General features: G+C 40.0%; 1 protein-coding gene across 3 annotated transcripts in view; it reads right to left on the reverse strand.

Annotated features, from left to right (window-relative positions):
• Positions 1 to 137: 137 nt before the first annotated feature.
• Positions 138 to 24,992, reverse strand: part of KIAA1210 (KIAA1210 ortholog) — a 52,849-nt gene continuing 27,994 nt past the window's right edge. Inside the window, exons 6-13 of one of the 3 annotated variants that reach the window (XR_009933667.1) lie at positions 24,511 to 24,576; positions 22,849 to 23,055; positions 22,265 to 22,367; positions 19,905 to 21,491; positions 19,009 to 19,157; positions 18,438 to 18,537; positions 6,908 to 15,314; positions 138 to 5,082 (exon numbers count right to left, since the gene is read on the reverse strand). Coding sequence is in view for 2 of the 3 variants with exons in the window: in XM_062503171.1 (XP_062359155.1) it covers positions 15,142 to 15,314; positions 18,438 to 18,537; positions 19,009 to 19,157; positions 19,905 to 21,491; positions 22,265 to 22,367; positions 22,849 to 23,055; positions 24,511 to 24,576 (2,385 nt within the window). In the remaining variant the exon portion in view is untranslated. Of the gene's footprint in view, positions 15,315 to 18,437; positions 18,538 to 19,008; positions 19,158 to 19,904; positions 21,492 to 22,264; positions 22,368 to 22,848; positions 23,056 to 24,510; positions 24,577 to 24,992 lie in introns of all 3 variants that reach the window. The other 2 variants (XM_062503171.1, XM_062503172.1) reach the window with 2 other exon arrangements.

Raw genomic sequence — 24,992 nt, forward strand, 5'->3', positions numbered from 1 at the left:
AAATCACTGGCTGGAAGAATCTATATAATGAAAGTGTGCACATGCTGTCCATACCAGTTTTATGCCAGTGTAACATCTTTTGTTTCAGTAGATCTGCTCTTGATTTATAATTCCATATAAATGAAAGGAGAATTAAGCTATTTATGTAAGTGACTTTATTTATGTAACTGACTTATGCTGTATTATGTGATGGCAAAGAAAACTGAGCACATGTCTCTTTTGTGTTTTCTATGAGCTACAGAAAGATTTTGGAAAAGTAGTGCTAGCAATAAACAATTTTCTCTATGTGACATTAGAAATTCATTCTCACCCACAGGGAGATTTTATCGTGAGTAGACTACAGGGTAATAGATGATACGATAATGTGGAAGGATTTTAGCAAGTCTTCAGACAGTCTGGAAAATGTGAAAGCTGCACATCACAATTTAGACTGCAAATCAGTTCAACAAAGCAATTGTTATTCAGGCTCTTCCTTGGATGAGTCAATGATTTGTACTGTGACTATTAGTACTGAATGTATCATCTAAAACTCATTTTGAAAGATTACCGAAGCATTAATGATTTTAAAATTGGTTCTACAAGTATTTTTTTTTATCAATGAGAAGTCCAAACACTCTCAAGGCTAAAGAGCATAACACAGGGATTTTCAACCTAGTGGAATTAGGGGGCTTTTTTTCACATGCTTTTGCATTGTTTTTTATTCCTTAGTGTACAATGACTATATAATATTGAGGAAATCAGGGTCAGTAGAGTAAATGTTTCTGTAGCAATGTAGCAAGACACACCTTTCATAACTCATAAAGTCACTACTGGAAAGGCACAACTGGGTCACAGAAGTGCATGGTGGGATGCTGCTTTCCAGTTATGCAACCAGGGTAACTAAAGGTTAGAGCAAGTACTTGAATAATGAGCTTTTTGCCAGAAAGAGTGGAACAGAAAAACAGTGTTTTTAAATGCTGGCTTCTGAGCAGCAGCCGCCTAACATGTCTAGTTAGGAGTCATCAAACCGAAATAGAACCGGATGCGTCAGAACTTTGAAGAATGGCAGTTCAACATCCCAAAAGAAAAATACATCTGCTTGTATTCCAAAAGCAGATTCTACCGGTTCTCTCTTTCCCACAGATGATACTAGAGACATTTGCAGCATGCTGCTCCACTTTTTCTCCTGGCTCACTGTAGCTGACTTTATCACTCATCTTTTTACTTTCTCCATCATCCAGCAACATTTCCAACTTTAAGGAATTCCACAGTTTGCCTTGTTCCCTTTCCTCCTTCTATGCATATATTGCTGAATTGCTTCTAATAAGCATAATTAGTGCAGAATTCTTACTTTACTTCTGACAGAGGAAAGAAGAGAGGAGGGAAATTGTGTTTCCACACTACAATGATTTTCCAAGGTTCAGAAGGCTAGGACCATAGCCCAAGGGCACAAATTATGACATAACCAGCAACTAACTCCCATCAGGTTCAGGGATATTAGTTACAAAACTCACAGGCTAGTGCAAAGAGACTAAAGGAAATGGTGGTCTTTTAATCACAATTACATGTTCTGTTACAGCTGTACACCAGATAAATATATTAATCAAAATGACCTCATTTTAGGCATGCGTAGCAGTGTGTTATATAACCATGTTAAGTATGCTATTTTATTTTCCTCCTGCCAAGGAGAAATGGTGTTTGTCTCACAAGAGTTCCAAATAAGTCTGGTTAAAAAGTGATGGAGAAAAGAACAGGAGGGAGAGACAAAAGTGAGAGCATTAATAAGCAAAATGACTCATTCCCCAAGTGCAGAGGTGATGTTACATTCCACTTCTATCTCATGAGCTCTGTAGGAAAGTAACGTCATCAGCAGTCTCAGCACTCCTAACATGCCCAGTATTTCTCAGGATGGGCAAAACAGATGTGTGACAAGGATGGAAACTACGTCTTTTGAGACCTCTTTGGTTCACAGCATTCCTGATTTGTTTTCAAAGCTGTATTTGAAGGCTGCCTCCATAAACAAGGATTTTGCAAAATCCCCATCACTCTTTGTTGCTCGCTTCTTTAGTGAAAAGTGGCATTCAATTAATTCTTTTCTAGTGCTACTTATGATGCTTTAAACAAGCTCAAAAGCTCCCTTAAAAAAGAATACATCCCCCACACACAACAAGGCTGAGGCTTGTCTAGATTCATTCTGCACTACAGAAAAAAGGTCCAAGAGGCGTACATTTTTGCTATATAAGATCACTCAGCCAGAGAACTCTGATAAGTGCTGAAAATGTGAAAAACAAATGGCAGGGTATGCATTTCCCATTTGCTCAATACACACACATAAAAGAAACACTGTGTAGGCTTCACTGCAGCATACCAGTGCGTCCAAAACTCAAAGGTTAGTTACATAAATGATAAGGCGTGGGCTTAAATGCTTCATTCAGCTTGTTAATTACTTGCTTTGTGGCCTGAGCCAATGTTCTGAAGCAGGTTCATCCAATACTGTGCTGCTTCCTCTGAATTTTCATTTACTGTACTGAGCTGAAGTGCTGGGAACAATTTGTTGCAATACCTAGGAAGAGTGTGTTTTCCTTTCAAGCAATTCACAGAACAACCTTACTCAGACTAATCCACAGATGCTCTTTAAATGTCCTTGCTATTTCAGAAAATTATGAAATTTAATTCTTTGAGTATTCTCCTTAAACAAGGGAACTGCTGGCTGCATAAATATGCATGTGTTATTGGCGTATGTTTGAGGGTTCCTTTTTTGTCTTCTTTTCAATCTACAGATCCAGTGTGGGGAAATGAATGTCAATGTGTTAGAAAACTCTCAAAATGCTTATTATGTCTCTGGCAGAATATAAGAAGCTACCTTTTAATAGCAGATGGCAATATTTCCACCTTAAATTCAGTTAAGTGGGACACCTCGCTGATAAGGCTTTTTAATACCATGGCTATGAACAAGCCCTCATTATTGAACAGCCCATCCCAAGCCAGAAAAACCAACTATTTCCTGAGATGTGCAGGCAGAAACAGGAGTTTAGAATTCCTTACCTCTATGGAAATAAATCATATTGTGTTCAGAGAAAACTCCAGTTTTACCTCAAGATCTCTCCTCAAGATGCCACCTGGGAAACCTGAGATTTACATCTAACAACAGAATTTTTTTTTAAATTAAAAATTCCTAACCTGCTTTGTTTTTAGCAGTGTATGCTTGCAGACAGCTTGATTTGCAACTCAGACATGGGCTAAGAAGCCTATGGAGACCTTGAATTTAACAGCTACAATAACATGGAAGTAAATTGAACACAAACATCTCAGAAGTTCTTGATTACCTGCATTTTAAAAATTAAGAAACATCTTTCAAACATCACCTTTCTACCTCTACATGAAGGCTCCATCTTTTCTTTCTCTGGTAAGGATGTCACTTAGAGATTTCTGAGTCACAAATTCAGATTAGCATTTGGATTTGAATTACATGTCAAAAAAAGGAGGCTGACTGAACTGGAAACCTCATCCAGTCCATTATATGGATCAACTGCAAAACACAGATCACAGCTGCAAATCTGGGCTGAAGCTATCTGGCTGTATGGACTGCTGAGGGAAAGGTGGTGACATCATGTTGCCACCCCGTGTAAAACCTTCCTTCTATATAATTCTTCAGCCTTGACAGCAGTATTACTTCTGAAGGTGCTCATTTCTTTTGTTTCTTCATTTCATATTATTTTCCCTAATTCTACTGGCTTGCTTTACTTCGCACATTTCCTTATTTCCTGCCCATGGGTCATATCACATCATTTCATCAATATTTTACCAGAATTACTTCCTACTGGAATCAGTACAGATTTCTGTTTAAAAATTGATGCTGCAATATGGCCCCATGTTTCTGTCCTTATGCACCTGTTTGTTCCTCTTGAGGTATAGTCCCTCCATGTCTTTGTATCTTCACTCTTCACATTGTTCAGAATAGCAGTCTTAACTGTCTTTAAAATATCAAATGAATAAAATTTCTAACTTATAACGTGTATAAAAATGCCTTTTCCATTAGCAAATGAGACTCAGCCACACTATTTAGCTGATTTCACTACACATATCACTTTTGTCTTCAGGCTAAACATTGTTTCTTCAAACTGAAGATGAAAACTACAATTAAATATAGGCCACAGATGTTCAGAATGCAGAGGACAAAAATATAGGTTTCATAACTCGACAGTTATGCAACCAGTTGCTTTGCACATATCAAAATGAACATTTAATTTTATGATCTTATTTACCCTTAATCTAAACACAAATAAATCTGCAAGGAGTCCTTAAAATGGTGAGACTTAAAGGAAGATGTTCTGATCTATTTTAGTCTTTGATAATACTTTCCTCAAGATGTTCATTATTTTCTGATTCAACTTCAGGTCCCTAAATACTCAGACATCCAATTCTCCACTGTATTAATGAGACACCTAAATAACTTTGAGGATTTCAGTCTTAATTTCATCGGGTATCTGTCAAAGGCTAGACTGTTTTGAAATAATGTCTATTATATATAGATGTTATTTACCTTACCTACTGCATTTTACTGAAAGTATCTACCCTGACAGTTAAAGTCCTCTCTGGGACTGGCTGTGTGACACCCTGCAGCAGTGAAACCTTCATCTACTAGAGCATAGTCACACATGCAAGAGAAAATTTTTTTATAGCAGCTGAATCTAGACTATGGAATTTAATCCTGTAGCAGATAAAAGTGATCAGGGGAATAAGCACTTTCTGCACTTACATAAAAATCTGTTTTTTCAACTTAACTTCCCTCTAGTAAATCACACATACTAATTCTCTCACACAAAAATAAAGCAGCAAACAAAACACGTTTGGTAAATGGAGATAATGTAAAAATGAAAGAATGTTCTTCTTACAAATATTTATACATTTAGCCTGGGTTTATACAGAACTTCACTTACAATATGATCCTGCATCTATGTCTGTCAATTCTGAGAAGTTGTGAACAAGATGGCTGACTTTTAACCATTTTATTTTCTACCACCTCCTTTCAAATTTCAACTTGCCAGCTGAATCACCCAACACAGAGAGAAGGTGGTGAACTTCCAGGTGGCTCTGGACTATCTGCAAGATGGAGTGGAGAGTACAAGGGACAGGGAACAATGCAGTGAGAAATACGGAAGATACATAACTCTGTATGAGAGAAAACTTCTTCAGTGTCAGTATTCACAGAATTAAATTCTTAATTATTCAGAAGACACTTGAATATTTTAGCAGTATGAGCACAGCTCCCAGAATGAGAAATACAAACTGAGTCTTGCCAGGTATTTCACAAGTTTTTTAACCTACGGCCACAGAGCACTATCTTAATGATAATAAAGACCAAAAGCAGAATAGGAAGACAACAGGTTTGCCCAGAGTTAATAAAGGCACTCATTCCCACAACAAGCAATTTTTTGTGATCAACAAGATAGGCTTTGTAGATATGTCATTCTGTATTTTTCACTAGTATGGATATGCAGAACTAGTATACTTTTGAGCTAAAGAAGTTTAGTTCAGACTCAAAACATAGCCTCACAATGCCATTTTTGCAGCATAATTGCACTCTGAGAATCAGACAAACTAAGAGTTTAGGAGTTCTTAGAATACAATCCATGTAACTATCCAGAAGAGCTCTTGACCCTTTTGCAATGTCTGAGAAGCTTGAAAGCTACACAAAAAAAACACTTAATAAACCTGAATTACAGATGCTGGTAAAAAACCCTAACGTGTGCGTCTGCTCATTCTGGGTCCCCAGAGCCTTGAAAAGGCAGAATCAGCTGTTCCCAACCCCTGAAGAAAATCTTCATTAATCTTTTCTAAGAATCTGACACAAGTCGGTTGGGTCTGTCAGGTTCAGCCAAGCTTCATGAGCCACGTCACAGAGTCAAGAATAGAGTTCTGCTGGTAACTTGGAAAGAGGCAGACAGAGACATGGCTGTTCTAAAGACCCTATAATAGCCAGTCTGAATCTGGCAGGCCAGTTCCTCTCCACAGCACAAAGCAAGCTTCTCACAGTTTCTAAATGAAGAACAAAGTCCTTAATGCAGTTACTAAATGAGAAGTGGCATCTCAGTGGGCTGCCTCAGTGGATTAATTTTAAATGCATAATTCAATATAGACCCACATAAACCTTTATGAATAGAAATAGAGGTTATATAAGCATGTTCTTACAGCATATATTGCAAATTTAAAGGCCAGTTTGAGTATAAATCAACTCTATATTTTATTAATATTTTCATCTTCCCATTGGTTCGTTTCTCTAGCAAATGTGCTAATCAGATTACTTCCTCAGTCATACATTGAGATGCCTAAAATAAAAACAGCATTTCATTGCCAGAGACCAACTTTTATCTTCAATCCTTTAAGAAAAGTTTACACTGGGCTTATTCTGCAGAGGCAGTTTGCATCAATGGTAGTTCAGAAAGGCACTGAATGTGAAACCATCATTTCACATTGGTCAAAGTCAACAATCCACAAATCCTGCAGGCACCTCAGGTCTCTCAAAGCCTTGTCTCACAAGAGTATAAAAGATGCTGGACAAGCTTCCGTAGCAAACCAGTGCTAGAAGGCAGAACATATTCCACAAAACAGGTATCAGGCAAGAGTGAAGTGGGATATCCTGCAGAAAACAGGCAAAAGCTCTGTGTCTACTCCCTGCCTTCTTTGGAGCCAAAACACACACACTTCTCTGGGAAACCAGGATGGAAAAGAGTTTCCTATTTTCAGCCCTTCCTAGCTAGAGAAAATTTGCCTCCAAACATAGGCCTGCATTACACACAGGCACTTCACTGCTTCTGTAACAATAAATGGTCACAGGTCATTCAGTTTAGTTCTAATTTCTGTGCTTTAAGCACACAGCTGTTAACTTACCAAAGACTTCAGAAACCAAAAATAAACTAAGACCTACCCCAAAACTGTTTTTCATGCTGTAGACAGACTGTTTCCCATAAATTGATTTCTTTCATTGCATCTTACCGCACTACAAACAATAAGAAAAAAAAAGGTTAGTTTGATGATTCCAGAAATATAGTCATCTTTTTAGCCAGGGATTAATACTGCCTTCAAGCAAGGTAAATCCCTAGCCCACTGAATGCCACTTTAGCAAAACTGATTAGCAGACTTGACAGCTAAAAAATACGTCCAAAGCATTACTACAGTTTATTACTAAGTATGATCAGATTAATTACAGTCAGAATGTCAGGCCTGGGCTATTAATAGAAGTATTTATGATTATGTGTTGGTAGTAGCAGCTATTCTGCTATTAGGCTGTATATTGATAGAGTGAGTCCAAAATTAACAGTCTAGAAGAACATAATTGTATGGGTGTAAAAACACAATCAATCCTCCAAATATCCCCATGTTTTGAGAGAGTTCAAATCCAGATTTGGACCAGAGCAGCATCTCTGCATTACAGTTCCACAACAATCAGAAGAAAACCTCAATTCAGCTGTGGTCAGCCTGTGAAACCTCCCACCTTGGGCCAGCTCAGGGGAAGGAATGTCTGCAGTGCATCGAGGAAGTCAAAGAAGCCAACAGAACAGTATTTCTAGTAAGAGATTAGAGCTGTTAATTACAAGTCAGGTTCTGAAAGGGCTACCTAGGAAACACAGATGTATATTCAACCATTTTTATGCTGTAGGCTATAAGGCAGCAGGAATTTGGGGCAATTTCCCCCAGTTTCAACATAGTTCTGGCATAGCTAGGACGAGACTTGACCTCAAGTTGTTTACTGGGATTTTTTTTGAGCAATGCAGAAACAGAAAGACCCAATTATAATCTTATTTAGACCAAACTAATTCCATTGGCTTTAGCAGATTTGTTTCTGTGTGATAGAGCTATTCCTCACATCTGAAAGAAAGCCCAAAGTGCCATTTAGCACTGAAATCCTTTTTGTTACTTTACATTTCTTTGGAAAATTGCATAAAGGTTGTTGCTGTTTAGGTCTCTCCCTAAAATAAAAAAAATCTTTACTGCAGTACTGTGGTTACAGACCCATACTGAAAAACAAATGCAAAAGTCTGTCAAAAGTACGAGTTCTGTGTTGAAAATTGTTGGTTTTGGTGCGCACACACTTCTGAAATTTGCATTATTAAACAGAGTGAGGACTGACAGCCTGCCTGTCGGAGCCAAAGGAATGGGATGTTCCAGCAGCTCTGGCTCTGGACACCGCCGGCGCTGCCGGCTCCACTCCTTTCACATGGCAAAAGCCACGAGGAAGTAATTTTGAGGACAGGTAATTATGCACCAGCCTCGGCTCCCCGAGCACAGCGCAGGTAAATGAACGGCGGAGCAGCGCCCGCAGGAGCCGGGCAGAGCCCGGAGCCGGGATGGGGGGACCCTGCACCTCCTGCTTCACCACGCTGCTCCCAAAACAGCCCGCAGGCTGCTGAGCAGGGAACAGCAGGTCAGGCAGGGGAGGGAATAGGCTCTGCCACACCCTAGGTCTCCCCAGAGGGCTCCAGGCATCCCACCATTGCATCCCAGCTCCTTCTGCTATGTCATTAGCTTTCGAGAGACACAAACTGCCCTTTTTTATAAAGGAGTGGCATGCTCTAGAAATGGATTAGAGCAGTGGGTCTGTGTACTCTCACTTTCAAGCCACAGCCTTCAATTGAGAGATCCATAAGGAAAGGATGGAATAACATAATAACCAACAGAGACAAATTGCATTCACTCAGTTCCTGCCAATTCCAGTGACTTTGGTGAGGTTGCAAAGGAGACTTGCTCTATGAAAACTGAGCACATTGGGCCAAATGAGTGGCTTGCAGTCATAAAAACACTGTACTGCAGGTAACCCACTGTCAGATTAATCCAACATACCATGGAACACAACTGTTTGAGTAAGGACTGGCCACAGTTCTCTCAAGAGAACCCCTAAACAGGAGCTGCACAAACACTTCTCCTGCTGTATGGCAAGAGGGAATGCTGTAAATGCAAAGCCAAATGTGCAGGGCCCCCCTGGGCATGGATACAAACACACTGCATGGAGCAGCTACTGCTCATTGGGGTTCCAAGGACTCTCAGGGGTGACAGTGAATGTGCCTTTAGAGAAGATGTGTTTACCTGGAACTTCTGACGACCTCAGATACCATTTTGGGGTGCATTACCAAGGAATAAATGAAGACCTCCACACCCAGCAAGTCTAAGGCAAACACATGTCCTAGAGGCATTAGACTGAGCACAGGCACCAGAACCACACCAGCCTGGTTACCAGGCTTGGATTCCCAGGAGTAAGTGGTAAGACCCAACTTTTCCCCCACCACAGTATGGTTGACTCTAGATTGCAACATTACACTTTGTCACAACAGCCCATGCCGTATCAGCTCCTGAGTTACATCGTTTGAATTTGCATGACATGGGTCACTATTAAAACAAAACACTTACCTGAAAGCTTATGTTCCACTTTGCTTAAACATCTCCTAAAAGGGAGCTAATCCAATTTGCACTGAGTCCAGTGAAGAGCAGAACTAGACCTGCAATCTACCTTTGGACAGGCTCCATGTGGTCAGTCCAAGCCCCAGCCCACACTGAACCATGATGGAGTACTTTGCAGAATTAGTAGCAAGTCATGCTCTGAAATTTTTAAATAAATAGCAAATAAAAACTGATATTTATTCTTCTAGCATTTTACATGCAATAATTTTGTGATTATTCTACCACAATACATAGTATGTTTCAAAGCCAAAACTCTTATTTTATAAACAATGGAAGGAAAGGAGACAGATTTTTTTTTTAGCAGAGATCATAACACTAAGGATGCTTATGTAATAAATTGTTCTCTCAAAGTGGAAGAAAAACCTCCACAAAATGAGGATCTGTTCTGATTTCTTTTCATGCAACTACAGATGAGGTCACTCATTTCTGGGCAGAACTTCCTTTACGAATTAAATGCTGTACTAAAACATATATTTATTCCTCCTCTTTGAAATATGTATGACTCCAGATCCAAACTGAGTAAATGCCTCTTGTGTTTAAAACACAGCTCTAGTTTAATGTAGATATATCCTAATTTGTACATCTAGCTGTGACAGAAATGTCACCTTATTTACTCTTGTACGAACAAAACATATTTCTACAGCTCACAAAGTCCAGTGAAGCTATTTCATCCCACAGGCATAACTGGTAATTTTGCACCTTTGGGTGCAAGCCAGCCCTGCACTGCTGCTCAGTGACTGTCACTTCACCCCCTGTGTCACGTCACCTGTGACACAGACATTTAGCACAGCCTGAGTGTCACCCACGAGGAGCTAAACAGCACCATCCCCTCCTGCTTCATCAGCTCTCAGCACTACCAGTGACACCATTAGGGGAGGCTGCTGCATGGAATTTAAACTCTATGGAAACACAACACAGCCTCAGGACTCCAACCTTTTTCCATACATTGCTGTAGTTGCTACAGTGAACTTATTGTGTAACTTGGAAGAAGTTACCTCAATGCCACAGAAACATATTCCTAAGTGATGTAGAAAGGCTCTAATTTAAAGCAGTTAATCCCACACTTCTATGATGGAAAAATACCTGTAAATCAAAACTAATTTGGAGTCAGAATGGTATAATAGGGAAAATGCAAAGAAGTATTACCTTAACCACATAGATTAGGGTGAACTTTGAACAAGTGGTGCCAGTATTGACAGGTGTGTGACCTTGTGTTTGTCAGCCTTTCATCCAAATTCTGTAAAATAGGACTGACTACAAAACAGGTTAAGTAAAAGTTGGACTTGATCCCCCAAATGAAAAGTAAGAATGCTGAGAGAGGGAAGTGATATATTCTGAGGCAGTGAGAAGAAAGGCTGGAATGAGGCTTCCAGGTACCAAACAATCTTTTCCATGTATATTATTTATGCCAATCAATCTTTCTATCCCTACATCATACAAAATTATATAAGTCTGCACTTTACCCATTTCTATACCTGCTTCTTGTTTAGAGACTAACTTGACTTACAGATCAGTCCAAGATTTTACTGTTAATAATCCTGTTTAGATAATCTGCCTCTAGATTTTTCTTCTTTGAACTGCCTCTAAAAAATAAACAGCTATTAAGATAGCTTCTTTTTAAATCACTCCTAGCACAATGAGAATAAAAATAGCATCTCACATTTTCCATAGTCAATAATCTGCCCCTCAAGTCAGAGGAAGCTGCTAAATTTTGGCTTAGCTCACTCCTGAGAAGTTGCATTTTTAATGCACAGATCATACAGCAATTCCATTTAAAGCCACAGCTGCATTGCTGTGGACTTGATCAGCAGCTCACAACAGGTTTTGATTTGCAGGGCAGTCACAGTGCTCACCTACTTCATGTGGTTCAAAACAGCCAGGTCTGGTATCCCTCACGTGCAGAGAGAAATGCAGGAAGAGCCACTATTGAAAGGCCCCTCTCAGTGCCCTTCCTTGGGCTTAGATCCATCCCACTATGGAAGAGTCATTTGAATTGCAGCTTCCCACTATAAACCTCTCATTTCTCAAGCTGAACTTTCACTCATCATTGAGCCCTGTCCCTTCAACGACCCTGCTGGAAATACCTGAGTAACCTTTTTGTTCTGGGCAGATGAATGGGTTTGTGTTCTAAAACCAGAATTTACAGTTTATTTCACCTGCCTACTTCCATAAAGGACATAAAAAGCTGTTTTCAATGAGAAACAGAGGTTTTGGTGAACCTCTGCACCAAGAATTATCCCAGGTTGTTGACTGTAACAAATATTGATACTTTGGGTGCAATATTTCCTGACAACATAGAGGAGTCATAATTCTATAGTACAGCAAGCAAACCAAGGTTAGAATCTTAAACAGATGCTCAGACTCCCCAAGATGTTCCACATCATCATTACTAACATTTTGGTGATGTCTGATGTGACGAATTTGTCATATCTTATAACCAGGATAAATCTCTAAGAAAATTGTAGGTAAGCTAACAAACACTGGAGGAAAAGACAAAGAGAAAAGTTTGCCTTTTTTATTAGACTGTTAATCACATCTCTCATTACCTGTATCCTTCAGGTCTATCCTGTTCCAGGAACAGTTCTAAAGGACAGAGTGCCCTCACAGGCTAATATCTTTACTGTATTGATCTGAAAAGCACTTAGGAGAGCAGGTGGCACACACTGAGGAACTGCAGCTTTTCTGAGCTGAGAATTTCTATTGTAATACTTCAAAACAAATTACATATTTTATTTTAGACAACAGCCCTTAAGAAGACATAATACATTATTGGGGCCGTCTCTATCCAAACTTCTACATGAGAAGGCTGGTGTTTAGTGCTTCCCTCTCATTGTAACCGTTCACATACAAACATTCACTGAAATTCTCCTCCTGAGCTGCTCAGGGATGGCACCAGCACCCTCTGCTGTCGCACAACAGCCAAGTTCCAGGAACAGGGAATTCCAGAGACGGCTTCCTACATCCTCCACTGCAGACTCTGAGCCACAAAACCTTACAGTGACATTCTGCAACCAACTCTGCACTTCAAAACAGCTTATTTTCAGAGACAGTGACTGTGTCTAGAAAAAAAATCACCCAAAATGAGCTTATTAGTTATTTTTACTCACTGAACACCTAAAAACTACATAATGACAACAAGAAATCAAAACCATGCTAATAGAGTTACCAACTTCTGTAAATGCAACAATAAATCACTGATCTTTGAACATTTGTCTTATAATCCCATCTTCTAACCTCCTGTGATTACATGAGACTGTTTTGATGTTTTGTCTACATGCTTTTTGTTCTCTTAGTTGCATAGAGAGACTTGAAAACCTTAACTGCAGAAATCCAGAATGCAAGTGAATTTCAAATATACATCACAATTCTCTAATTCTTTCCTTCTTTGTTAAAGCACTCTAAAAATCTCCTAGAGCAGCTTCTTTGAACACATGCAAAGTATTTTCAAGGCTTCCTATGACTACAAGTGCCTGCCTTCGAACCAGCCCTGCATTGAAGGAGCAGTAACTCCAGAACAACAGGAGAGCCATCACCTCTCTCATGATGTTTTAAACTTAGATTTAGAAAAGTTCCTTAGTCTGACCAGCTGTGTTGATCAGTCTTGAGTCACACAAAATCACTTCAAAACAAAATCTGTGCAGTTCATCCACGTATAAAGTCAACACTGACCTCTTTTTATTTCTTCCTTAATGAATGAGGGCCATCCATCCCTCTTTTCCCAGAAATTATATCATCACTGGCAACAGAATTTAATAGTAAACCAAATAAGGGAATGGAATACAAAAGGGGTTCCTTCAAGACAAGGATTACAAAAACATATATACTTAACAAACATAAAAGACAAGAACAATATTAAGATCAAAAGGAAACACAAGGAAAGACAGATTATAGTATCCACTGCAGTACTTTGGGTGAAGAGTCACAATCCACATTAAGAGAATGAGAAGAGAATTTGCTAAATATAGAAAGGCTTGTATTTTACAAGTAAGCTTGTGGTGGGATGACAGCTGTACAAAACTTCAGGAATCAAAGCTGAGTACATTCTTTTACATTACACTCAAAAGTTTTAGATAAATACAAATGTTCAGTTCTTTGAAAGGGAGGATATGCTTCCTAATGCACATAAAAAAAAGTTACAAAATAGGTATCAATTACCAAGCCAATGTGAAACTCCTACTCTTTCTGGTGTTAGTCCAAAATAAATAGTATCTTTAGATTCTGAGCCTTCCTGGGTAATTAACTTTTACCTATATTAAAAAAAAAAAATTGCAGTCTAGCTCCTAGTTAATACTGTTTTCAAATTACAAAAGCTTCATATTAAATCCAGGCCAAGACTGGAAGATTGAAGTCTTGCTTGAACTGATCTTAAACCAATTTTCTTTGGTTTGCAGTTAATCTTATCAGTAGATAATATTTTCCTTTAAAAATTCTGACCAACTTTCCAGCTAAAAACAGTGCATCAGCCTTCAAATTTTGCACCGACTGTAAACAAAAACTACATAAACATGCAATTCTGCAAGAACTGGAAGGACCAGTAAGTGCCACTGTCTCTTAAGCCACCAACATCACTTCACAGAGCTTATTTTTCAAATATTTGCATCCTTCAAAGTCAATAGCAAAACTTTTATGAGTTTGAGTGACTGCAAGGCCAGGCCCTGAGAAAATAATCCTGCTCCAGCTGCACACTCTCAGACTGATGTTGAGTTAATGGTTAAAGACTGATGAGACAAGAAGGAAAGCAGATGCCCCTTTTTTGACTAACATTAGATACAATTGACTAAATATACATCCTTATGAACATGGAGAGTGGCATTTCTTGAAAACAAGATGCCACTGTCTAAGGAGCAAATTCTCCCCCTAACACACCCTTTAAGAGAGACAATTGGCTGAGGAATCTCACCCCCCCAAAAAAAATCACTATTTGCCATAATTAAAGAAAGGAAGGATTTTTTTAGTAGAATGTTTAATTTACCCAGATTTCTAAAGGTATAACTAAAAGCAGACTACATGCTACAGTGTGGTTTTCCAGTGCACGGGAAAGAATGGGTGTGCAGCTCTGGGCCATTCCAGTGAGCAGTATCTGTGAGCAAAGCACGAGACCAACAGCACTGAGATTTCAAATCACACAAAAGCCAGAATCACTCCAACTCACAATGTGTTTAGATCTCACAGCTATCACAAAACAGATCCATTAACAATCTGAAGAAGAGTCAGGCTGCCCATTGGAGAGCACTAGAGAAAGAAGTGTGATGACATCAATGTCCATGACTCACGGTGCGTCAGTGCCCAGCATTTTATCTATTTTAAAGCATTCATTAATTTCTTAGCTCAAAGCCAAACTGTACAAAATACTGTACGACCTCTTTAAAAGAACAAGTTTCTTTAAAAGAAACTTTTAAAATTTCACTAGAGAAATGTTTCAAAAGCCTGAAGCATGTCTCCTTAGAACACCACTATCAGATGTGTAACCATATAAAAATGAATCAAACTTTCCTAGTGTTTGGTAGTAGGAAATGCTCAGCTTCCTAATATATCAAATTAAGCCCACAATGGCATTTTTTCGGTATGTCTTTACGTACAACAGTCTGATCAAAAGTTTTAAGGCTCTTATTTCTCAAAAGAAAAAAAAATGGTCACAGTAAAGAAGGGATTAAGTGGAGTTAACACAGCTATTGGCAATGCAAAGAAGGATGCTCGTGTCATTTGCTATTGTACGATCTGGGGCATTTCACTCCATGCTTTGGCTTTCTTCTTGGCCAGGGACAGCCAGGGCGGTTCAGCAGGACTGCAGGGTGTCATTGGCAGGTTAGAGGAGTGCCTTGCTTCCTTTCCAACAGCAGGAACCACAGATGCTTCCTGAGAAATTGGTCCAACTTTACCTGCCCATGAGAAGATATACATCAGTCATCAGAAGTCTAGAGAGTTAAAAACTCACTTTCTGCCAATAATATTTTCTTCTCTCAAAAGAAACTGTTTTACAGCCCTAAATGCTTGTGACTCACCAGTAAGTCAAAGGAATTATTAACTGGCTATTGTTGGCAGTCTCTGGACCAGCTGCAGCAATGGTGACAATCAGTCATTGCAACAGGAAAATTGACACTAAATAGTGAGTGATGTCCCCCCCAAAAAAAATCATCTTCTCAGTCCAAACAGTAAGTGTATAAGCCCAGATAAACGAAGGAAATTTTTCAAAATTCTTCACGTGAAGCATGTGAACAATATCGCCCCAGTTATTTGTCTGATTCATATTCTTGGTTAATTAATTTCTTAATTTTTCAAACTCTTGATTTCTATAAAAGTGCACAGCAAGGAGATCCACAGACTAATTCTGCTCTATGAGAGAAAGAAAATCTAGGAATAGGACTCCTGAGTATGCAGGAAAACAGAAACAAAGCAGCTGCAGGATAAGGATTACCCCAGGTTTGCTGTGGAGTTAAAAGTCTATGTTTTCCAATGCCGAGAAGACTTAAAGATTCTTTTTTTAGTCTTCACTGCCAACACAAATATTGCTCCAGCAATATTATTAAATACTAGGTAGGAATCAAACCAGTGCTTTATGTACTTTCACTTGTAAGCTGTGCTGGTGGGATTCTGATGGTACCAGGTGCTCCTCTTGATGCAACCTCACAGACACCTGTCGTACTCACAAAGGATGGAGGAACACAGACAATGCTTGTTTGGTGGCTTTGAGTTCCTGTTTAGAAAAGGCCTGCTCCATTCACCTTGTTTGAATTTTTTTTAAATTAATGTCTAAGCCATGTTAAGTACAAGAAGCTCGATCTTGCTTGCACTGAGATTAATGGAAAATATCCATCAGCTCCATTAGTCAGGCTCCATGAGCAGAGCTAAAGTAGATCCCTATTTTCATTCAGGAGGTCTCTGGTCTTTTAAAAGTTCTGGCTGGTTGGTAGCTCTTGCAGGAGGCAAACTGTACTTAAGAACATTGGAGGAAGGACACTGTCCATTAAACAGGCTGAAGCTCTACATACACAAGAAATTTCCAGAAGTATCTAAGATGAGGTAGAAATTCAAGTGGTACTGAAATTTTAATTTTGAAAATTAATTTCCACATTTTGGGAGAGAACCTTCTTTGTAATAAGCACAACAATTCAAATAAATAACCCTTCTGAATATTAACTCTACATCCTTTCCACCACCAGCACTTTCAACCAGACAAAGTCCTGGTTGGGCTAATGGGAACCAAATCAGAGAAGAGTTTACATTTGGGATTCCAAATTTCTTACTCATGTGTAGGCAGTGCTGAACACTTCCTAAACAATAGGGCCTGGCTTTCTGAGCAGCAGAAGAGAAGTGTTTTCCTTACACATCAGCACTAGTCAGAGTTTTTGTGATGCTCAAGTCATCGGACACCAGAATATGCCTATAAATGCATATCTGGAGGCAAGGAAACAGTCATTGGATGTCAGGAAACTTGGCCAGTTCTGGGGAAGAGGTAACAAACAAAAACTTGTAATTCTGCTGTAAGCACCACAAAGACTGCAAATTTTAGTAAATGAGTAGCAGACCAATTTGTGAAGTTCTGGGCTTCCAGAACTTTTTTTTTTTTTTTTTTTTGAAGGCTGCTGGGCTTCCAAGGATAGGATAATGCAACACATAGAAATCAAAAAATCCAGAAATCCAGAAAACCAACCTCCCTCCCTTCAAAGGAAGACCTCATCTGAGCAGAAATCTTGGCCTGTTAATATCTCATCTCTCACTTTGTACCTAAGAAAAGGCTGGCCTGTAACAGAATCCTTTTTTAAAAAATATGGTATTTTAATCACACATACACACACACAAAATTAGCTGCAACTGATATCAGAACCTCTGTGTTGGTGCAAACATCCCAAGCCAGTCACCTACTGTGGAAAGGAAGAAACTAATTTTGTAGAACCTGTAGATTCAGGTTAATACCTCTAGCAATAACTGCTACAGGGACAGCACCGAGGTACTGTCAAATATCTCTAGCACAACAACTCTGGGTGCTGCTGGATTACACAGGGAAAGAAAGAGGCCAGGTGCATGGATCCCTCTAGACAGCCTCTTTTGCTGTGTCAGCTACAAGAATCTGCAGTGGAAAAGCCACAGGTCTGACACAGTGGGGCATTTCTTATCTACTTAAGCAGTATCTGCAATCAATAAAAACAAAATAGCTTACAGCAAGCACAATAAACTTTTACAGCTGAAGGACTGGCCTATCTGTATCCAGCTGGAGTGTGTCTCTGAGGTTTGGCACCACACTGAGTAAGCAGGGAAGGAGAAGCTGCAGCCCAGCAGAAGCCTTGGAAGAGGTAACGTGAGTCACCAAGTGAGTCACACTCTTCCCCTGCATCTTTAATAAAGAGAAACACAGCTAAGTGTTCAGGAGAGAGGCCATCCAGCCTCTGTGCTCACCTGAGGGTGACACTGACTCTACATAAATTACTCTAGATTCATATTTATCTATTCAACACATCCGCCATGGACGCTGCACACTCTCAACATGCAAGCCACGCTCTTCTGCACCTCACTGCTCCTGCTGTTAGAAAGTATTTCCTAACACCTAAAATGCACCAGGGGGTGTTTAGCTTAAGTTCATGCTGGCCATAAAGACTAGTCTTGTCCCCTGGGGAAAATTTAGTTGTCTTTTCTAGACTAAACAACTCCACTCCTATCAGTATTTCCTGGCTAACTGGAGAACTAGAAGACCTGACCTTTTTGCTGCTCTCTTCTGAACACTCTCCAGCTTCAACTGCTATTCTTTAGTACTAGATCTTGGCCAGTAATAAATTACCAGACTGTTTATATGCCATTTCATGAACTGGCAGTGGAGATAAGCGTTCCTCATTTGCTTTCTCTGCTGAGTGAACAAACCATTATGTTGACTTATTCAAAAAACATGGTCTGAACAGGCCTTATATAAAGTGTGCTGACTATAAAAGTGGTGCCTCTCTTCTCCCATCACCTGCTACCCACACCACTTACTGGTGACAACTGTAGACACTATGTAGATAAAAGAATACCTGCTGCTGCAGACACACCAGTCTTCGTTTGTGTTTTCTTGTCCTGAGAGCTGGAGGGCGTATTCTTCTTCAGTGAGTTCTCACTAGCACAGGTCTCTTGCTGCAGTGTGAGGAGAAAAGAAAAGAGAAGAATGCAACTGATTGCCAGTCGTGGGCACTCATAAAGTTCACCCTGGCAACCTCTCAAACCTGGCAGTGAAAATGCAAGGATGGCTGGGAACATCCTGCAGGAGGGAGGGAGAAGGCAGTGAGGAAGCTAATGCAACTCAAAGCAGCTACATAAATATGCTCTGGGCAGTAAGAAAGCTCTGAAAAGGCTCAGGTTTGAGCAGTGCAAAGGAACATATAGGATCATCCAGCTCTGAAACTAATCCCTGTGACAGTACAGGCACAGGTGTTTGCTCACTTCCAGCAGTTGTCTGTCTCAGTGCTTTAGAGGCCAGGCCTGCAAAGCTCTCTTTGAGTAGTGCTCACAACATACCTCCCATGAAGACAACATTGACCAGTCTCAGAAGTACCCAGGTGACCTGGGGCAGGATGCACACCCATGCAACCTTACTCAGTACTCTACCTCCCCTTGATCCACTTTGGTCAAAGCTTTGTCTTCATCTTTATGTTCTTTGGCAAGAGGATGGTCCTGGAAACCCTTTTGTTTTAGTTTTGCCATGGAGACCCAAGCTGGTTGAGAGGAAGCAGTTTCCAAATATGGAGATACTTTTTCTACAAAAGAAGCATGTTTGAAGTAAAGAAGGGATTTAGGTCAAGTCAGCCTAAAGCTAGTGCTTCACGTTTTAAATCCTTCAGCATCTGTAATACCCTTTGAACATGGTGGAGATAAAATTACCTGCCCTGATGATTTTGTCCTAAGCAATAACTGTTTTTTTCTGGACTTTTTGACCCAACTGTGCTTCTGTCTAAGTCAATGGCAGATGTCCCACTGAAATCATTGTGAACTGAATTTTGCCTTTGAAAAAACATCCTTCAATTGCAGATTAAATGAGTACTACAATAATGATGTTTTCATGTAGGCAGTAAAATACAGGCTTCCTTGTCACTTTTTAAATATTTTAAATTAAATCATTATTTTAAAAATTAATCACACCTAATGCAACTCCTAGTTAAGGTTTGAGCAGCTGCAGTCTCAATTTTTAAGTACAAAACTGCAGCAAGTTTTAAAAAACTTGTTAATACTCCAACTATATGCATGAATAGCTCATACCAGAAATGTTTCAGAGGCATTTAAGCTATTATTCTGTTGTTAGTCTTGCTGAAACACACCCTTCATTAAGATAAACCAAGAATTCTCTTGACTGGCCAAATCATCAAGCCAATTAAATTATAGTGGTGATGAACTCAAGGCTGAATTTGGTTCTTAGCCAAGAGAATTTTTTTTGGTGCTGCTCTGTCAAGGCTTTTTACATGACCACTGTTTTCTACAAAGTTTGGATACAAATACAGTATAAATACCTGAAGGTTTATAACCATTTTGCTTCTTTGCCACTTCTTCTGATCTTGCCTTGGCAGGATTTTTGTCTTCTAGATCTGTTTTTTTAACAACTGACTTTGTGTTGACAGGAGTGCTTGGAGGTGGCTTCCCAGTGCCCATCAATTTCTGATTCTCCTTGACTGAAGCAGAAGAAGCAACTGGAACAGCTGAGGGGATCAGCTTTGGGGACTCTACACGGCTTTCATTCTGGTATTTTAGTAAAGACGATGTTCTTCTTAGTCTGACCCCAAATGGGCTCTCAAAATTTTGTGTTTCATGGTCAGCCCACTCCATAAAAGATTTCAAATGCAGGTCTCTGTCCTTACAATCTTGATCAAATCTATCTGAGTTGGTTTTCGCTGATTCCTGCATAACTGCATCAAAGCGTGTCTGCTCCTTTGTCATTCCTTCAAAGAACTCTGGTCTTATAGGGGATGTTGGAGAACTTCTGGAATAGCAATCTTCCTTTGAATTTGAACCCCCTGAGAGAGACCTTTGCCATGCTGGTGCAATGGTAAATCTGACTGGTTTAGCAGAAGCAGTCTTCAGTGGACTTTTCATATTTTCATCTGATGATTGACTGCCTTCTGCTGTTTTTCTGTGAGAAGCTGCACTGCTTATCTGGTACTCCTTACTGCTAGCATCAGAAGATATACTACTCTTCAAGCCAGCCAAACTTGAAGAGGCAAGACACCCAATGGAAAGTTTTTCAGAAATGGATGTGTTTGCCTGTTGACTGCCTTGGTTGCCCTTTGAAACTGGAACAATTTCTGCTTTAAAACATACTTCTAATTTACAGCAAGGTTCCACACAAACTGCTTCTGAGACAGATGCAGCAGTGTCTATTTTTTTTTCTACACTGTCCTTGGGTAACAGAAATCCCATAATTTCACAAGTTTCTTTGTCATTTTTTGCTACTGAACTCTTTTCAGACCTCAAAACAGTCACTGACTTGATGTCAGAACAAGACTCTGAGTCAGCTACTGCAACTTGTGGAGTGCTCAGTGCAGTACCTGAGAGAGCATGGTTGGAATGATTCCCAGTAGTACCAAAGCAGAGTCCTTTGCCAGCAAACAGTGGATCCCCCTTTTCCTGGACTTCAATGTTTGGATCCACAGAATTTACTGAGGAACTTTGCACGTCTGGCAATATATCCATGCCCACTGTTTCCACACCACTGCTGAACAAGTCAGCTGCTGGTATGTCTGGAGACACAACAGCTTCTCCTTCAAGCTGCTGCAATTCTGGAAGTGCAGGTACTTCAGCCCAGATTCTTTGTGGATGAACTTTTGATTCAGTAGCAGACTCATCTGCAGAGTACAACACTCGTGCACTGTGCTGTTCTTCCAGGTTTGCTGGAGAAGACTCAGGCCTCAGAAGGAGTGTGGCTCCTTTATAGTGATGGTCCACACCAGGAAGGTATCCATCCTCTTGCAGCACAGCACCGGGGTCTTCTACCACAAGTGTGGAATCACAAGAGCCAGGGGCAGCATCAGGGGGAGTTTTTACACCTGGTGTTTCCTTAAAACCACCTCCCTTTGCCCAGTGTCCCACCTGGGCTGATAATCCTATATTAAACAGAGGAAAAGAGTGTACACTTAAAGGTCAAAATTCAGACACCAACTGTATGCATTCCAGATAGTGCAGTCCTTTAACATGAATGTCCCATCTCTGGGCACTGCTGACTGATAAATAAGGCTGTTCAGAGGCTGTTTAGAAATGGGCTGTCCAAGCCAGAGACTAATAAAGTTTTAGTTTGAACATACCTAATCCAGGGAATGACTGAAAGTCACTGTCTGTTTCACATGCACCGCAGTGGCTGCTGCTCAGTTGTTCCCTGTGCATACTTATTTGTAAGACTACTGGCCAGATTTCTCTAGATTTTTCTGCATGTCTGTGCCTAGAAAAGCCGTCTACAATGACTGGGAAAATCCTCCCTGGGTGAGTGGCAAAAGAAGATCCAATAAACAGAAGCCAATCAAATTCACTTGACACACACAACATATAATGCCAAGGTTAAGGTTTTTCTGAGTGTCAAGGAACTCAGTTTCACATTCATTGGGGTCCAGCCAGCAGTGTAGGACAGGTGCTTCTGAACATGGTGCTTTCACCTCATGTTTTGTTTTTTTTTTAATGCTGCCCTCAAAGTTCACCACTTCAGCATCACTTTGTTGAGTGTACTTGACTTTTTCCACCACAACAACTTAGCAGCCAGGATTGGTTTTATATTATAGAACCAAAAGATGCCTAGTTTGAAAGGACTGAAAATTCAAACAGGTTCTGTCCATGTTATGCAGAAGAGTTCAAGCACCCAAAGTAGCAATACCTATGTCTTCATTACCTTCCCAATCACTTTTATGTTTGTCACTCTCAAGTAATTCTGTTGAATTTCCCTTCCTTTCTGGAGTTGCAGGAAGATATGCTTCATTTTCCAGCTGTTCCACCTAAAAAAGTGAAGATCCTTTAATTAAAGAATCATGCCCAAAAATTGCACTTTATACACATGCATTTCTATGAATACTCAAATCATAGACACAAAACCTCCATCCTGTAATTTACAAACACTTTGGTTAATGTACCGTTCCAGTTAAGAACTAGATTTGTAAAGACAGACTTAGGTCTCTTTAAAATTGACATTTAGCTTTTCAAACACCATAAGCGTTTTTTACAAATGAAGCATAACCCACAATTTTTGGCTAGAGAATGAAAACCAAAAACTGCATTTTTCTTCAGTTTCCATGATATTGAAATTTTCAGCATCGTTTTTGGTTGGTTGGTGCAAAAGAGGTGTATTCCCTTCTTCCAATGGAAGAAGTAAATGAACATGGATAGGAAAGAAAAAAGAAATTAAAACATTCACAATAATAATTAATAACTCACACTCATTTCCTTCTGCTCAGTAATTCTTTTCCAGAAAACACCCACCTGGAGGTGATGCTTGTTGGTGAAGCCTTTCTGTTTGCGAGGGTTGATGGCAATCCTGTGCCTGGCTGCTGAGGTGTCCAGGCAGCCAAGGGGGCTGGCAGGAATGGTAAAATCAACAGGAAGGAAGCTGCTGCCTCGTGAGATGGGGGTCCCCTGAGTGGCAGAGGATAAAGGACTGATGGGTCTGGAGGAAGCTCCAGAAGGTATCTGTAAAACAGAAATACAATGCTTTATATATTTGCTTTGCTTCCCCACATCTCTGGAACATTTCCTTTTCAGTTCATTCCATTTCAGAAGATTGAAACGGCTGTAGTTTTGCATACAAATCCTCATTTTAAAATGCATGCCTAAAGTCATCCCTGCAGAGAGATTACTCAGTTCTGTGTGTTCACCTGTGCCTGACACAGAAGGGGAAATACCTGTCCCTGCTGCAGGGCGAGCCTCAGCTCTGACCACCCCAGCTCTGACCTGCAAACACGTTTGCAGTTTATGCACACACCAGCAGGAGACACTGCTGCCCTTTGCATCGCTGCCTTTTTACCCCAGGAACCTGACCCAGGGCAGAAATACATTATTAAAAAGACGTAGAAGTGGCACGGATACTTGCTCCTCATTATCTCTAAGAAAGCTGCTATAGCCACTTTTCTCTTTCAATATCCACTTTCAGGAAAATCAAACACTTGTCTGTATACCAGAACCATCTTCCAGACTGTGATGTGGATCTCATCCTCACAGCAATGCTGCTCTGGGGAGCTGAACAGCTGTAACCTTAGATTGTGCAATCAAAATAAAGGGTTTACAGAAATGTTTGTAGAAAGCCCCTAAACATGAAGTTTGAGTGGGTTTTCTGGTGTTTTGAAACGCAGACCAAACTTTCTGGAACACTTGCAAAATGTCACAGATGTGCCAAACAAGCTTCATTCATAAAGCTGGGTGACACACAGCCATTGCACTGTGCCTGGCATTCACAATTTGGTTTTGTTTAAACTTAGGATATAACACAGCATTTCAAACACGTATGCTGATGAAGTTTTACAGATCAAGAAAACATCTTCACATATCATCTACAAAAACTGTCAATGTACATTAAAAAATGACCTCTGTAAATTTTTCCAATCTGATCAAAAACTGTGCTGTTCTGAGGGCAGAACTTGCTGCTTCTCATGGTCATTTATCATGCAAAGAAAATTGCAAATTCAAACACACCCTTTCCTGTGGAATACCTGCCATGAGGAAAGGCTGGTCCTGCAATCATTTCCCATGATAAGAGAGATGTAGGGCATTGCTCACCAGCCACTGCTGATGGGAAGGTGTGATTATTTGGTATGGGGGCCCTGGGACATGGAAGCAGAATTGAAGTGTTTTGCCTGGTCCATTTTTTTGTGTAACTTCATAGATTCATACTGTGTCACAGAGCTGCTTCTGTGCTGTTCACACAACCCACTTAGCAGTAGACTTCTGCCTGTCTTTATTTCCTATTCAAAAGCCTGAGAGGTGCATTTTAAGTATCATTTGCCTCATTCTGGACTCTTAAAGAACTGTTTCCTAGGATACACTGTACCCAGAATAAATTTTAAAAAATAAAATTACTCTACTGGCTCCACATAAACTCCACATATGCCACCTCAGGGAATTTTATTAGCAGGAAAAGGAGCTATTTACCTGTTCATCTTCACTGTCTGTCCCTCCTAAACTCAAAGAACTATGACGCTGAACAGGGTTGGAGGACTGTGGGATAAAATGAGGAAGAGGATAAGTCAAGGGAAGTATCATACTGAATTGTCTTGAGCTGGATATCCAGTGCTAATTATGAGAAAACACAAGAGGAAAAATAAAGGAAGGGTCACTGGGTCCCTGCCTTACACAGTAGGTTTAACTTCTTCATTTGCATCAAACAAAGCAGGGGGAGATTTCTCCTGCATTGAGATATGCCAGGAAGGTTGACCACAGGAGGGCATATATTTTATAAAGTTATTTTGGGCTGTTGTTTTAAAATCATCAGCTTTACAAACTGTCACAAGTTCACTGAAGTATAAAATCATGCATTTGCTAATGAAAGATGTCAGAGTCCTGGTTTACATAAAAGCATGGAAAATTGTACCCAGAAAGGATATTTTTAGGGTCAATTTCTAGGTATAACTCAG

This window comes from Cinclus cinclus, chromosome 15 (assembly GCF_963662255.1).
Source record: "Cinclus cinclus chromosome 15, bCinCin1.1, whole genome shotgun sequence".
Taxonomy (NCBI): domain Eukaryota; kingdom Metazoa; phylum Chordata; class Aves; order Passeriformes; family Cinclidae; genus Cinclus; species Cinclus cinclus.